This window comes from Talpa europaea (assembly GCF_964194135.1).
Source record: "Talpa europaea genome assembly, chromosome: 12".
Taxonomy (NCBI): Eukaryota; Metazoa; Chordata; class Mammalia; order Eulipotyphla; family Talpidae; genus Talpa; species Talpa europaea.
The window spans coordinates 5785865-5799957 of NC_140079.1; the positions used below are offsets into that span (position 1 = coordinate 5785865).

Genomic DNA, 14093 nt, shown 5'->3' on the forward strand with positions numbered 1-14093 from the left:
GCGCGCGCGCACGTACACACACACGCGCGCGCACTCACACACACACACACGCGCGCGCACACACACATACACGCGCGCGCGCACCGACCCCTGCGCAGAGCCTCGCAGCCGTGGCCGCAGCCCCGCGCGCCCCCGGAGACCGCCCGGGCGAGGGGCGGGCGGGCGGGGCGGCGCGGGCCCAGGTCGGGGCCGGGCGGGCGGGGCGCACCTGGGCTCCGCCCCGGGGCGGGCCCGACGCTGCGTCGCGAGCGCGAGCGGCCGCACCTGGCTCGGCGGCGGCGGGCCGGGCCCGGGGACGAGCGCGGCGCTGCCCAGGCGGAGCGAGCGCGGAGCCGGCACCGCAGCCCCGGTGCCGCCATGGTGGAGGCGGCGCCCCCGGGGCCCGGGCCGCTGCGGAGAACCTTCCTGGTGCCGGAGATCAAGTCGCTGGACCAGTACGACTTCTCGCGGGCCAAGGCGGCGGCCAGCCTGGCGTGGGTGCTGCGGGCCGCGTTCGGGGGCGCAGGTACCGGGCGGGGGGCGGCAGGTGCGGGGGGCGGGGCGCGGGCCGGAGGCCGGGCCGCGGGAACAATGGCGCGGCCGCCCGAGCCCGGGCTGGGTCTCCGCGGCGCCGGGCCTCCGGGCTTCCTGCTCGGCCGGCCGCGGACTTTGGCCGCCGGGCTGCGGGCGCGCGGTGGGGGTGGGGCCGGCGGCCCGGCGCCGCGGCGGGACCCGGCCGCCCCGCCCCCAGGTGAGCGGGCCGGGTCTGCGGACCGGCCGGGGTTCCCGGAGGGCCGCCTCCCGCCCCCCAGGCCCGCTCCCCGCACGCCCTCCCCCCTTACACACTCACATCACGCGCCGCGAGGACCCCTCCCCCCGCCGGACGCACGCCCGGGGTGGCTCTGCCTGTGCTGCGGGCGACGACCGGAGCCCTGCGAACCCCTCTTTCGCGTCCCTGGCCCGGCCGGCGCCCGGCAGCTGTGACATGTCGCCCCATTTTGCCCAGGAGGCGGGCGGTCCCTGGAGCAGGCAAATGGCTCGGGTCACCCGGGCGGGGGTCCAGGTGCGGGCTTCCCCCAAGGAGGCAGAGTCTCCACTTCCCCCCTGGCCCACATGTGACAAGAAGGCAGGCCACCCCAAGGGGAGAGGGTGCGGGTGGGTCCCCAGGATTGGAGGCCCTGGGCATGGCCAGTCAGGGCCCCAGGGAGAGCTGGGAGCCAGGCCCTGGCTGCGGGGAAGAGCTGGTTAATTAAGGTCTGAGTCTCGCTTCCCTCTGGTCCAGCCCAGTGGTTTGGCACCAACTGGGCACAGCACATGCCCTCCTCCCCCCAGATCAACCAGTTCTGGGTGTGGGTCCCTGTGACAGTTGTCCACACTTGGTTCTGCCTGAACCTGTCTCTTTCTCCTTTTATGCTGAGCCCACTCTGGGGACACCTCGGTGGATCTGCTTGAGAAAAGTAGGGGGCTGGGACTCAAGTGTGCCCTAGCCTCTTGCACCCCAGGTTTTGAAGCCGTGAGGACACAGGGGCTTGACTGTGGGAATTGGTGTGACCCCCACCTGCACCAGAATGTGGACTGATTCCCAATCCTTTAAGCTTTAGTGTTTCCCCCTCTGTAAGGTATTCATTCATCAGCTCATTTATCTATTGCACACTGTCTGGTGATGGGGACCCAACACCTTCCTCATGGGCTTCTGGGAGGTGGGAGAGAGAGACTCGCTACAGAACCCCTCAAACTGCCCGGCACACATTATTGCATGCTGTGCTGTGATCAGTGGCTGCTTTTTTATTAATAATGTTAATATTATTCGTCATCCCCTGGCCAGGAGACAGGCCTGAAATTATAGTCCCATTTTACAGATAGGAAAGTGAGGGCCTCTGAGAAGCCCTGACTCACCTGTTCTCGCCAGCCCTGCGCAGCCAGGGTCACCTTCCAGTGACTGCTGCTACCTGAGGGTCAAGTTCAGTCTGTCCCCACTCACCTGCTTTAAACAAGGGGGCTAAGGAGGGTGGGACACCAGACCCCAGAAGGGAAGTGGGAACCCAACTCCGCATCATTCATGAACTCTGGGACCCCACCAACGCTGGCAGGGCGGGGCGCGATGGAGAGGGGAGGAGGGGGTGGGCAGGGGAAAGGGGCGGGACATGAGCCTGACTTCGCTGCTGGAGTGACAAGGGCTGTGATGCCAAGGTGTGCAGTGGGCCAGGCGGGGGGCACGGGAGGGCCCCACAGAAGGGAGGGCTGGAACCCCAACGGCTATGTAGGAGTTTGCCAAGGGAGGAACCCTAGGGGCAGAGGCCTGGGGTGTGGACCGACAGTGTTGTCAGAGAAGGCATGGTGGTGGCCAGAGGAGGTGGGAGATGAGGGGACCTAGGAAAACGGAGGGCCTCTCAGGCCTTAGGTGGGGAACTGAGGGCCGTGGGGCCCCATGGAAGGTGTTTGGAACTGCCCAGGTGAGGTCAGAGGCACAGTGGTGCCCGGGGAAGGAGGTGGTCCTGGCACTCCTGGGTGTGGGTGTGAGGAGGCGGGGTGGGAATGCAGGTGGGCTGCACAGAGGCCATCCTCTGGCAAGTTTGGGGACCACCACGTGCTGCCCCTTTTGCCTTAGGAATATCGCGGTGCCGCCCAGGGTGTCGGGGCTCCTGTCGGCTGGGCCCGTAGCTGTGAGGTCTGGAGCAAAAGTTGCCGCTGCTCCCTGGGCCTTGGTTTTCTCTTCTGTACAGCGGGGATGAGGGAAGGCGAATGCATGAGGGGGCACAGCGGGAAGAGGCCCAGCCAGGCGTTGGGGCTGCGCTGGTACTGGAGCCACAGCCGCAGTGCTGGGGGGTACCCAGTGCTGCAGACGGGAAACACGTGGATACAAGGCCTGGTCCGGGAGGGAGTGTGAGCTGTCTCACTAGTGCTGCGTGGATATATGTTGGGTGCCTAAGGACTGCATTCGTGCACTGGCTACTTCCTTTTCGTGTGGCTGCTAGAAAGTGTAAAGCCATGTGCCTTGCGCCGTCTCCATTGGACAGCTCTGCTCTCCCTTCGGCGCTCCGCGGCGGAGCGATGGTCTCAACCGGCGTTGCCTCTTAGGAGACAGTGGGCAGTGTCTGCAGATGTGGCTGGTGGCCGCTGTTTAGGAAGAGGGTGCTGGTGGCATGAGTGTGTAGAGCCCAGGGATTCTGCTCAACATCTTACAATGTCCAGGACAGTCCCGCCGCCCTCCCTGCTGAACACAAAGAATTATTCAGCCCCAGATGCCAATGCCAAGGGGAAGAGACGCTGGGGAGGAAGTGCTTGATTAATACTTGCTTCTGTAGCTCCAGCTAGGTTTTGTTTTTTGTTTTTTATTTTTTTTTTTTATCATGAAGGCCCTGACGATTCCTGCAGGAAAGAAACTTGCTTAATTTTGCTGATGGGAACAGGAAATAACCAGGGGCTGGGGAGATAGGGAGGAGGGTTTGGGGAGTGTCGGGAGATGCCACAGGACAGATTGGATGTTGGAGAGCGAGCAAGGAGAGGTGCTTTCTCCCTGGGGTGGGGCTAGAGAAAAGGAGCAAGTTTGGAGCAGATGCCCACAGGCTTGGGGCATGGCCTGGGCCCAGTGAGTGGCAGTGCTAGTGTGCATGGAAGCCACCCTGGGGTGGGGGTGTCCGTTCACTGGGCCCCTCAGAGTCATGAGTAGCCCAGCGTCGAGGGCCATGTGCAGGGGAGGCCAGGCTTGAGTGGTGGGAGACAGAGAAGTGGAAACTGGGAGGCCCGTAGGGAGGCTTCCGGAAGGAGGAGGTGCTGGGCGCTGAGCCCAGGCGAGATACAGGCCTGCAATGTGTGCTGGATGGCCGCCGCTGGCCTGGGGAGGCGGGAGAGGTCGGCGGGCGCTGGGAGGGAGTGGGACCTGGAGGGCTCTTCTTTCAAGGAGCAGAGCCGAGAGGCACAGGTGACACAGGCAGGGCGTGAATGGGAAGGTGGGTATAGTTTAGGGTGTGAGGGGGCAGGGAGGGACCGAGGCCAGGACGCCTGGCCCCTGTGGGTGCGGGCAGGATGTCTCTGGCAGGAGGGACAGCTGAGCAAGGCTGTTTTTGAGGAAGAGAATTCCTGCCCCTTTCATTCTTTCAAGTACACAAAACCCCAATGTACAAAACCATTGCTCTGACTAGAATAGAGTGGGGGTCTCCTTGGAAGGCCCCTATGAGGGTAGGTCCCCATGTTGGCCTCCGTCGCCTCTTCCTTGACCCCGCCTTATCTTTCTGGTGGCTTATTCTGCTCTTTCTCCTTCCCGCCCTCTGGTCCCACCTGGGACACTGCCACCCCCCTTCCACATGGGGCTTCCTCAAGCCTCCTCTTCCCCTGCCCGGCTCCTTCTCACTCTGGGTTTTCATGGCTGCCTCCGTGACAGGCTCTCACTGTCCTCCTGAACCCCGGCCCCACGCTCAGCCGCTGCCCCTCACCTGCTGCCTCTCCTCTACCCCCATTGGTCACCACCCTCTTCCCCATCTTCCTCCTCCTTTCCCCAAGTTCTGACCACTCCCAGCCACTCAGAGGGGCTGCAGCTGTCCGCCTTGCCCGCGCCTTGCTCTGGAGCCCCCACGTCACTCCCCACTCCGCAGCGCCTCCAGCCCCAGGGGAGGGTAGAGTCAGGTCTGGCCTCCAATCTCAGCGCTAGCATTGAGCTGTGTGGCCCGGGGCTGGTTACTTTCCTTTCTGTGCCTGGGTTTCCTCACCTGTGAAGTGCAATTGCCAGCTGTGCAGGCCGCTCCTCCTGGGGCTATTGGGAGGCTTCAGGCCCCAGAGAGATCAGATAAGTGATGATGTTGTCACTGACCTTCTCTGGGGTTGGGTGACGCTCCCCCTAAGCATCCAGCCCTGCAGTCCTGGGAGCAGCAGCAAGTCCTAGGCTTGCCACCTCCACCCCGGTGCTGCCAGGTTCCCTGGGCAGGCTGCCCGTGGAGCCCCCGTCCCTTCCCGGCCACTCCTCACCTGCCCTCTGTCTCAACCAGGGCCTTCGGCGTCCTCCCTTGCCCAGACACCCCCCCTTAATCAGAGCCATGTCATCGTATGTGCATGTGGGGGTGCGGCCCGCTGGTCCTGACCAACCCCCGCCCCCGCCCTTCCAGAGCACGTGCCCTCGGAGCTGTGGGAGCCCTTCTACACCGACCAGTACGCGCAGGAGCATGTGAAGCCCCCCGTGACGCGGCTGCTGCTCTCGGCCGAGCTCTACTGCCGGGCCTGGCGGCAGGCCCTGCCGCAGCTCGAGACACCCCCCAGTCCCTCCGCGCTGCTGGCCCTGCTGGCCCGGAGGGGCACGGTGCCCGCGCTGCCCGAGCGCCCGGTGCAGGAGGCCGACCTGCGGCACCAGCCGATCCTCATGGTAGGCCCCGCCCCATCCACAGGCCCCGCCCCACAGGCCACGCCCCATCCACAGGCCACGCCCACCAGGCCTGACCGCCCCCCCCACCCCAAGCACCTCTCTTCTGGCCGCCTGGCACTGTCTCAAAGTTCTTCCTGATGGGACTGGCTCATCCCAGAGGGCAGCACGCTGCCCCCCTGACCACAGGGCATCTCCCCTGTCCCCGGGAGAAGTGGCTCTTCCAGGCCGCTGGCCCCACACCTTCCCTGAGGCCCCAGCCACTGGCCCTCCCCGCCTCAAGCTCCCTCCACCGCCAACGCTCTCTCTGGAGCCTCCGCCCAAGCCCTGAGCTCACCCTTCGGCCCTTGGCCCACAGGGAGCTCACTTGGCGGTCATTGACGCCCTCATGGTTGCCTTCGCCTTTGAGTGGACAAAGACGCTGCCCGGTCCCTTGGCCCTGGCCAGCTTGGAGCACAAGCTCCTCTTCTGGGTGGACACGGTAGGTTGGGTTGGGCAGGAAAGGGCTGGGGGCCTGAGTGGCCCAGTGCCAGGGAACTGAGCTCTTCCTGCCCCCAGACCATCCGTCGGCTGCAGGAAAAGACCGAGCAGGAAGCTGCCCAGAGAGCGTCCCCCTCGGCGCCCGCAGATGGGGTGGCCCCGGTACAGCCCTCGGTGAGACTAGGGCAGTGGGCAGATGGGGGGCAGATAATCGGAGGGCGGGGTGGTCGGGTGGCCGTTACCGTGGTGGGGGGCTGGAGTGACTCTCTCTCTCTCTGCCTGCCCTCCCCACTGTGCCCACTCCTGCTGCTCCTCTCTCTGCCTCTCTGGCATCAGTGCCCCACACGCTGGTACTGGAAGCTGGTTCCTGTAAGTGGGGCTGTCTCTCTGCCTCATCTGCCTGCCCGCTTGTTGCTTTGTCTGTCTGTGTCTGTTCCGCCTGCCTGTCTGCTCTCTCTTCCCCTCCCCAGCTGTGAGCAAAGTAGGTGCAACCTGGCCCAGGGTGAACCCAGAGAGGGAATCTCCACTGTTATGAGAGGGGCGACCCCTCCCCAGTTAACCAGCGGGGGATGAACCTCCCCTGCTGTTAGTCAAGAGGGGCAGAATCCCCTCAGCCCTTAGCTCAGGTGGGGAGACCTGAGTTCATGAGACATCTGGGCAGGATACATGGAGGAGCCCCCCCCACACACACCAGGAGAAGGATCTCAAGTCCAGAAGAGGGTCAGAGGACCTTTCTGAGACCCCAGCTTCCCTAAGGCAAATCCCAGCTGTGGGGGGGAGGGCACCCATCCTTGATGCACGAAATGGGGACAGTGACCTCTGCAAGTTGGGGAGGCTTTGGGCTAGATGGGGTCTACCTTTGCTCACTCTGGGGCCTCCTCTCCACCCTGGGGCCTGGGTTGGGGGGGTTCTGGCCTGCCTGCCTGCTTCCACATCCCCTCCCCAAGCTGGGTCTTTTGTGGGAGGATTCCTTGCATGGGAGGCTGTGGGGTCCCTCTGGGCTGGGAGGAGCTGGGGCCCCCAAAGCCGGCCAGAGCACAGTCAGGGTGCTGGACAGCCAGGGCTCAGGGCTTCCCTCTCCGCTGGAGGTGTGCTTGGGGGCCCAGCAAGTCAGCACCCCTCCCACCCTGCTGACGGCTGCTCCTCTCCCCCCAGCACGCAATTGCCTTCTGTTTGAAGGAGTCGGGGAGCAAACCCCCCATGGTAATGTATCCCCCACCCTGGGGTCCCAGGAGTCCCTGCCCCCGGCCCCCGCTGCTGGCCTGGCTGCTCGCAGACATCGCCACTGCCTCTTGCTGCTGCCCTTCCCCTGCTCCAGGCTGGCCCCCCACTCTGGCTCTGGGACCCCCGGCTTCACGCCCCCTCCTGATGGGAACCCCAGGCATCCCGACCGGGCCTGCATGACCACTGATCTGGAGGCAGCCCGACCGCTGACCTGACTTGGTTCCCACCCACAGATCCGGTACCGAAAGGACCGCGCCGTTGCCCGCCGTGCCCCCTGCTTTCCGGCTGTGACTGGCCTCCAGGACCTGGCAAGTGGGGCCGCGCTGGCGACCACGATCCACTGCTACTGTCCCCAGTTGTTGCGACTTGAGGGTGAGTGAATGGGCCTGGGCCAGACGCCATCCTCAAGAGCCAGGTGTCCGCAGACCCAGCTTTGCCCGAGTGGTGCCACGCCGTGCATGCCCTGGCATATTGAACCGCTCTCCTCCTGACAGCTGTGTGACCGTCAAGGTGGCTAAGCCTCTCTGCACTTCATAGAAGTCATTCTTGCCGCAGACACGTACAGAGTGCACACTGTGCGCCTGGCCGGCGAGAATAGTAGCCATTTCCCCGACCTTGGGCGGCTCACGTTCTAGTTGGAAGAGGAATAATTTCAAGAACTTTCTGGATGTTAGACACCTTGACGACTGGTTAGAGTCGCTTTTTGAGTTCAGTTCTTGGAGGACTAATGCTCTAGGCAGTGGGAATAGCAGAGGCCTGAGCAACAGCTGGCGACGGTCCCCACGTGTGAAGGGCACTCAGCAGCAGCCCTGGCCCTCAGCTGGTTCTGGCTTCCCCGGGGCTCTGCCCCACCCCGCAGAGCCAGGAACCCAGGCGTTTTGTCCTTGCAGAGATATGTCTCAAGGACCCCATGTCTGTGGCGGACAGCCTGTACAACCTCCAGCTGGTGCAGGACTTCTGTGCTTCCCGCCTCCCCCGGGGCTGCCCGCTGTCCCTTGAGGACCTGCTTTATGTCCCACCGCCCCTTAAGGTAAGGCCCCCTGAGGGTCACGGAGGCCCGGGCGGGTGTCCGGTGCTGTGGGCGTCTGTTGGCTGACCCTGCCTTCCGCTTCCAGATCAACCTGGTGGTGCTGCTCGCTGAGATGTTCATGTGCTTTGAGGTGCTGAAACCTGACTTTGTGCAGGCCAAGGACCTGCCTGACGGACACGGTGAGGCCCAGCCTGGGCCCTGGGGCAGGGGCGGGGGGTGAGGGCCAGACCCTGCCTGACTCTCCCCTGTGCTGCAGCTGCCTCCCCCCGGGCCGCAGAGACCTCCACCCCCCAGAACAGCAGCGGCAGCAGGTACGATTCCCGTTGGCTGAGTCTCCACCAATGGATGGGCGTCTCCTCCTCGTGGGGTGCCGGGGTGGGGCTGGGGGACACTGCTCCACCCCTGGGAGAGGCAGGGGAGGGGTCCTGTAGCCACTGTGCATCTCTTGGCAGCTCTCCTGTCTTCAACTTCCGCCATCCACTCCTGTCACCTGGTGGCCCCCAGTCCCCACTCCGTGGATCTACAGGTGAAGGCGGGTGATGTCTGGTCGCTACCTGGGACCACAGAAGACTACCCCAGCTGACCCCTCCACTGGGTCCCTCTGGCCCCTCAGTGGCGGCATTCTCTGGCCCCCACAGTGCCCTCCCAGTGGCTCAATAGGACCCCTTCGTGACCCTGAATGGCTCCAGCCCTCTGTCCACATAATGACCCATCAGTGACTCGCCCAGTGACATGCCCTGGCTCACCCCAGAGTCCCCAGTGACCCCAAGGTGAGCCGTGAGTGACCACTGTGACTCCTCCCCAGGCTCCTTGAAGTCCTCCCCATCGATGTCCCACATGGAGGCCCTCGGCAAGGCCTGGAACCGGCAGCTCAGGTGAGTGCATCTCACGGGCCCAGCCAGGGAGCAGGCTGGACCGGGGCGGGGGGCCGAGGCGTGTCCCAGGGGCTGACCCCTCCCTCCGGCCGCCCAGCCGTCCCCTCTCCCAGGCTGTGTCGTTCAGCACTCCCTTTGGCCTGGACAGCGACGTGGACGTCGTCATGGGAGACCCCGTGCTCCTCCGCTCTGTCAGCTCCGACAGCCTGGGCCCTCCACGCCCTGCACCAGCCCGGACCCCCGCCCAGCCAGCCCCGGAGCCTGGCGACCTGCCCACCATTGAGGAGGCCCTGCAGATCATCCACAGTGCTGAGCCCCGGCTGCTGCCCGACGGGGCTGCCGACGGCAGCTTCTACCTCCACTCCCCTGAGGGGCCCTCCAAACTGCCACTGGCCTCCCCGTACCCACCTGAGGGGGCCTCCAAACCGCTGCCCGATGGGCCCACCAAAGCACCCACCTACTTGCCCCACCCTGAGGTCCCCTTGAAACCACCTTCCTGCCCAGCCGGGGAGGTATCGAAGCCCCTGGCCCCATCTGAGGGGTCCCCGAAGGCCGTTGCTTTGTCCCCAGCAGCCAACAGTTCTGAAGTGAAGATGACCAGCTTCGCCGAGCGCAAGAAGCAGCTGGTAAAGGCTGAGACTGAGGCCGGGGTGGGGTCCCCGGAGGCCGTCCCGGCGGCCCCTGAGGCCCTGAGCTCGGAAATGAGTGAGCTTGGTGCCCGGCTGGAGGAGAAACGGCGGGCCATAGAGGCTCAGAAGCGCCGGATTGAGGCCATCTTTGCCAAGCACCGCCAGCGCCTGGGCAAGAGCGCTTTCCTGCAGGTGCAGCCACGGGAGGCTGGAGGGGAGGTGGAGGCAGAGGTGGAAACTGGTCTGGCCCCTGGTGGGGAACGACCGTCAGGCGAGGGCCAGGGCGAGCCATCCCCGCGGCCCAAGGTGGTGACCTTCTCACCTGAACTCGGCCCAGTGCCCCCGGAGGGGCTGGGGGACTACAACCGCGCCGTCAGCAAGCTGAGTGCGGCGCTGAGCTCGCTGCAACGGGACATGCAGAGGCTCACGGACCAGCAGCAGCGGCTCCTGGCCCCCCAGGAGACCCCTGCGCCCGCCCCGCCACCTGCTGCATGGGTCATCCCCGGCCCCACGACTGGCCCCAAAGTGGCATCCCCGAGCCCTGCCCGGCGCGCCCCAGCTGCCCGGCGCAGCCCCGGGCCGGGCCCCAGCCCGACGCCTCGCAGCCCAAAACACGCACGGCCCGTGGAGCTGCGGCTGGCGCCCCTGACGAGGGTGCTCACCCCCCCCAACGATGTTGACAGCCTCCCCCACCTGCGGAAGTTCTCCCCGAGCCAGGTGCCTGTGCAGACGCGCTCCTCCATCCTCCTGGCGGAGGGCCCATCTCCCGAGGAGCCTGCGGCCCGGCCCGGCCTCATCGAGATCCCTCTGGGGAGCCTGGAAGAGCCCTCGGCTGAGGACGAGGGGGAAGGGAGCCCCCCCGGTGCTGAGGATTCCTTGGAGGAAGAGGCCTCCTCCGAGGGGGAGCCCCGCGCTGGACTGGGGTTCTTCTATAAGGTGAGTGTGGCCTGAGGTGGGGGAGAAGGGCCAGGCGGCTGGCTGGGTAGTCACGGAGCTGGGGGGGCGCGGATGGATAGGGCGTTTCCAATAGCTGGGCAGGTGCGTGGCCGGGTGGGTGAACGAGAGCGGCTGACAGATTGACAAAGGGGGTGGGTGGCTAGAGGTAGAGGAATGGCTGGATGGGGTGAGTGGACGGTCCAGGGCACCCCCACCCCTCCTGGCTTTAGGGTTCCCCTTCCCCGCTCCTCTGTCTCATCGCTCACCCCCATCATTGCGGCTGCCCAGCGGGGCTGCCTGGATACCTGCAGTTCCATCCTGACTAGCCTCTCCCCCGCCCCCAATCCCTGGCCAAGTGAGCATTTTTGAAAACTGCAAACTGGACCTTGTCCCCCTCGTCCCCTTCTGTGGTTTGGGAGTCCACCCCACAGCCTGGGCTCTGGCCACCCCGAACTCATCCTGGCCGCGGGACGCTTGTGCTGCTCTTTTCTCTGCCTGGGAGGCTCTCCTTTCCCTTACCCCTACCCATTCTCTGTAGTTGCTTCCTCCAGGAAGCCCCACTTGATGCCTCCCGGCTGGGATAGGCTCCTGTCCACGTGGCAGCAGCTGCTTCTGCTGGTGGTCGCTGCTGGGCTGTGTGAGCGGCGCCCAGGCCGGCCAGACCCGGGTGGGGGTGCGCAGCGCAGGCCCCGAGTGCCTTCAGATCAGTTACAGAAAAGGAAGGGCCGTGAGCAGCAGGCAGGCCGCGTTGCTGGGGCCAGACTAGAGAAGGGATGGCAGCTGGCCTCGGTCCTGCCCCCAGGATGAAGACAAGCCGGAGGATGAGATGGCCCAAAAGCGGGCCAGCCTGCTGGAGCGGCAGCAGCGGCGGGCGGAGGAGGCGCGGCGGCGGAAGCAGTGGCAGGAGGCCGAGAAGGAGCAGCGGAGGGAGGAGGCTGCCCGGTGAGCCTGGGCCCGACCCCGGACCCTTGCCCCAGCGACCCCGTGATGCACCTGACTGCCTGACTCCCCTTGATTTTCAGGCTGGCCCAGGAAGAGGCGGTCCTTGGCGCCCCAGCGCCCCCAGGTCCTGCCGCCCCTGCTGCTCGGGCCCCCGCCGAGGAGGAGGTGGGCCCCAGGCGGGGGGAGTTCACCAGGCTTGAGTACGAGCGGCGGGCCCAGCTGAAGCTGATGGATGACCTGGATAAGGTGCTGCGGCCGCGGGCCTCAGGGTCCGGGGGGCCAGGTCGGGGCGGGCGGAGGGCCCCCCGGCCACGCTCCGGTTGTTGTGATGACTCCGCCCTGGCGCGCAGCCCAGCCCGAGGCCTACTGGGTGAGCCACTCCCTCCCCCCAGCCCAAGTACATGGGGAGCGGGAGGCTATACATGCAGGGGTAGAGTGGGGCTAGGCGTATGGGGTGCTAGGGGCCTTACGGTCCCCTGCCTGCCTGGTAAGCACCTGAGAAGGCTGTGGGGTGTGCAGTGGGGTTAGGCGTGACGGGCACAGCTGTTTTCTCCATGGATTAATGGATGAAGGTCCCTGGGCTGTTTGTTTTTTTTTTTTTTTTTTTTGCAGGGGTTGGGGGGATAGATTCCCAGTGGGAGCTGCATGGGGTGAGGTTCTTGGCCCAGGCTGAGCCCGTGTTCCCTCCACAGCCTGCCAGGTTAAGGCCCCTTGGGCATTTGCGGAGGTTAGGGGTGTTCGGGTGGGGCCTGACCCAATACCCTCTGCTCCCAGGCTCTCGACTCAGCAAGGTCTATTCACAGTCCACCCTGTCGCTGTCAACCGTGGCCAACGAGGCCCCCAATAACCTAGGTGTGAAGAGGCCCACGTCTCGGTGAGTTTGCCCTGGGTAGGTGCTTCTGACTGCTGTGGTCAGCCTGCCTTGCCAGCGGGAGGACACGTGTGCGCGTGTGCAACTGGAGCCATGTGCTCCTCTGCGCCCAGCGCGCCTGTCTCACTGAGGACGGGGCTGCACAAGGGCTGTGTGGGTCAGGAGCATGGAGTGCCCGTGCCTGTGCAGCTCCTGCTCGGCAGGGTGTCTGGCTTAACTCCCCCCACCCCTGACCACATTCCTACCCGCTCCCCCCAGGGCTCCCTCCCCATCTGGCCTCATGTCCCCCAGCCGCCTACCCGGCAGCCGCGAGCGCGACTGGGAGAATGGCAGCAACGCCTCCTCCCCTGCATCAGTGCCTGAGTACACAGGTAGGTGGGACTTCGGGGGTGACCCCTGGGCTGCCCAGTTCCCCAGCTGTGCCGGCTGACAGCCCCGCCCCTCAGGCCCACGGCTGTACAAAGAGCCCAGCGCCAAGTCCAACAAGTTCATCATCCACAACGCCCTGTCACATTGCTGCCTGGCGGGCAAGGTGAACGAGCCCCAGAAAAACCGCATCCTTGAGGTAAGCCCACCCGGCGAGGGGGGCTGGCGGGACCCGGTGGCCCGCCGCCTGGCTGACCGTTTCTGCCCACCAGGAAATTGAGAAGAGCAAGGCCAACCACTTCCTGATCCTCTTCCGGGACTCAAGCTGCCAGTTCCGGGCCCTCTACACGCTGTCAGGGGAGACGGAGGAGCTATCCCGGCTGACAGGCTACGGCCCGCGCACGGTCACGCCCGCCATGGTCGAGGGCATCTACAAGTACAACTCGGACCGCAAGCGCTTCACTCAGATCCCTGCCAAGACCATGTCCATGAGCGTGGATGCCTTCACTATCCAGGGACACCTCTGGCAGAGCAAGAAACCCACGACTCCCAAGAAGGGTGGCAACACCCCCAAATAGCTCCGTCCTGGGTGGTCCGCAGGCCGGGCCCCGCGTGCTCCGGCCCTCGCCCTCCTGGAGGACAGTTGGTATTCCTGGGTCCTGTCTGTCCCCAACTTTGTCTGGGTGGGGCTGGAGACCCCGCCCCTTAATTTTTGTCCTGTCCTGCTGTGGGGGCTGAGCTGGGAGGTTCAGGGACTCAGGGCTCAGCTCAGTCCCCTGTCTGTCCTCCTGCCTTCTTGAATAAAATAATTTAAAGAGAGCTCGAGCGCTGTCAGCTCCGGGGGCGGGCTGGGTCGCGCGACCTCGCTGCTTCCGGGTTTCCGCACCCACTGGCTACGTCTCTGTTCTCTGCTGAACCCCTCCAGTCTCTCTTCCACCTCCCCTCCAGGGCCCCGATACCACTTCTGCCAAGGTCTGGCACGACGTCCCTGCCAGTGCCCCGTGACTGCTACTCAGCTGCCCCTAAGCCACACGAGGCCGCAGGCCAGCCCCCACTTGCCTCACTTCCCTCCCCGCTCCGGGGTGGCTGCTGGCCTTCCTGGTCCGGGCCCTGGGCCAACGCTACACTCGCGCGCTCTAGTCGCCCGCCCTGTTTCTGGGCTCAGTGACCGTGTCTGGACAGGGATCCCCACTGTGTCTCCTCTAGGCTCCACATCTGAGGGTCCGGCTTCCTCCTTGGCAGAAAACACTGGACATCTCAGGTAGGACCTACGCCACCGGCTCTCCCGGTGGCTGAGGTGTGCTAGGCACGGGACGAGCTCCCCCGACGCCACCAACACTGCGCAAGCCCTCTTCCAGCTCACGTCCCTCTGCCCCCCTGACCACCCCAGCCGGCGATCTAGGCCTCCCCA

At 65.2% G+C, this 14093-nt stretch overlaps 2 protein-coding genes across 9 annotated transcripts in view; both read left to right on the top strand.

The window, feature by feature from the left end:
- The window catches only part of LOC311182543 (olfactory receptor 7G3-like), a gene marked incomplete at both ends in the record, with an annotated part of 735701 nt that overhangs the window by 629751 nt on the left and 91857 nt on the right, over positions 1 to 14093 (top strand). The gene's annotated exons all lie outside the window — the stretch shown is intronic.
- On the top strand, positions 358 to 13260 carry CAMSAP3 (calmodulin regulated spectrin associated protein family member 3; the record flags this gene model as incomplete). 8 transcript variants are annotated; one of them, XM_084251390.1, is made up of 19 exons in its annotated part: positions 358 to 505; positions 5079 to 5332; positions 5688 to 5810; positions 5888 to 5983; positions 6146 to 6178; positions 6965 to 7012; positions 7267 to 7405; positions 7924 to 8063; positions 8149 to 8242; positions 8320 to 8374; positions 8516 to 8589; positions 8869 to 8938; positions 9036 to 10503; positions 11306 to 11445; positions 11526 to 11815; positions 12220 to 12319; positions 12575 to 12687; positions 12763 to 12881; positions 12955 to 13260. In XM_084251390.1, 19 exons carry the CDS (start codon positions 358 to 360, stop codon positions 13258 to 13260), a joined length of 3810 nt encoding a protein of 1269 aa, XP_084107516.1. The 8 variants fall into 8 exon arrangements, with proteins under 8 accessions (XP_084107516.1, XP_084107520.1, XP_084107518.1 ...); XM_084251394.1 differs by having other exon boundaries at positions 10281 to 10503; XM_084251392.1 differs by lacking the exon at positions 6965 to 7012.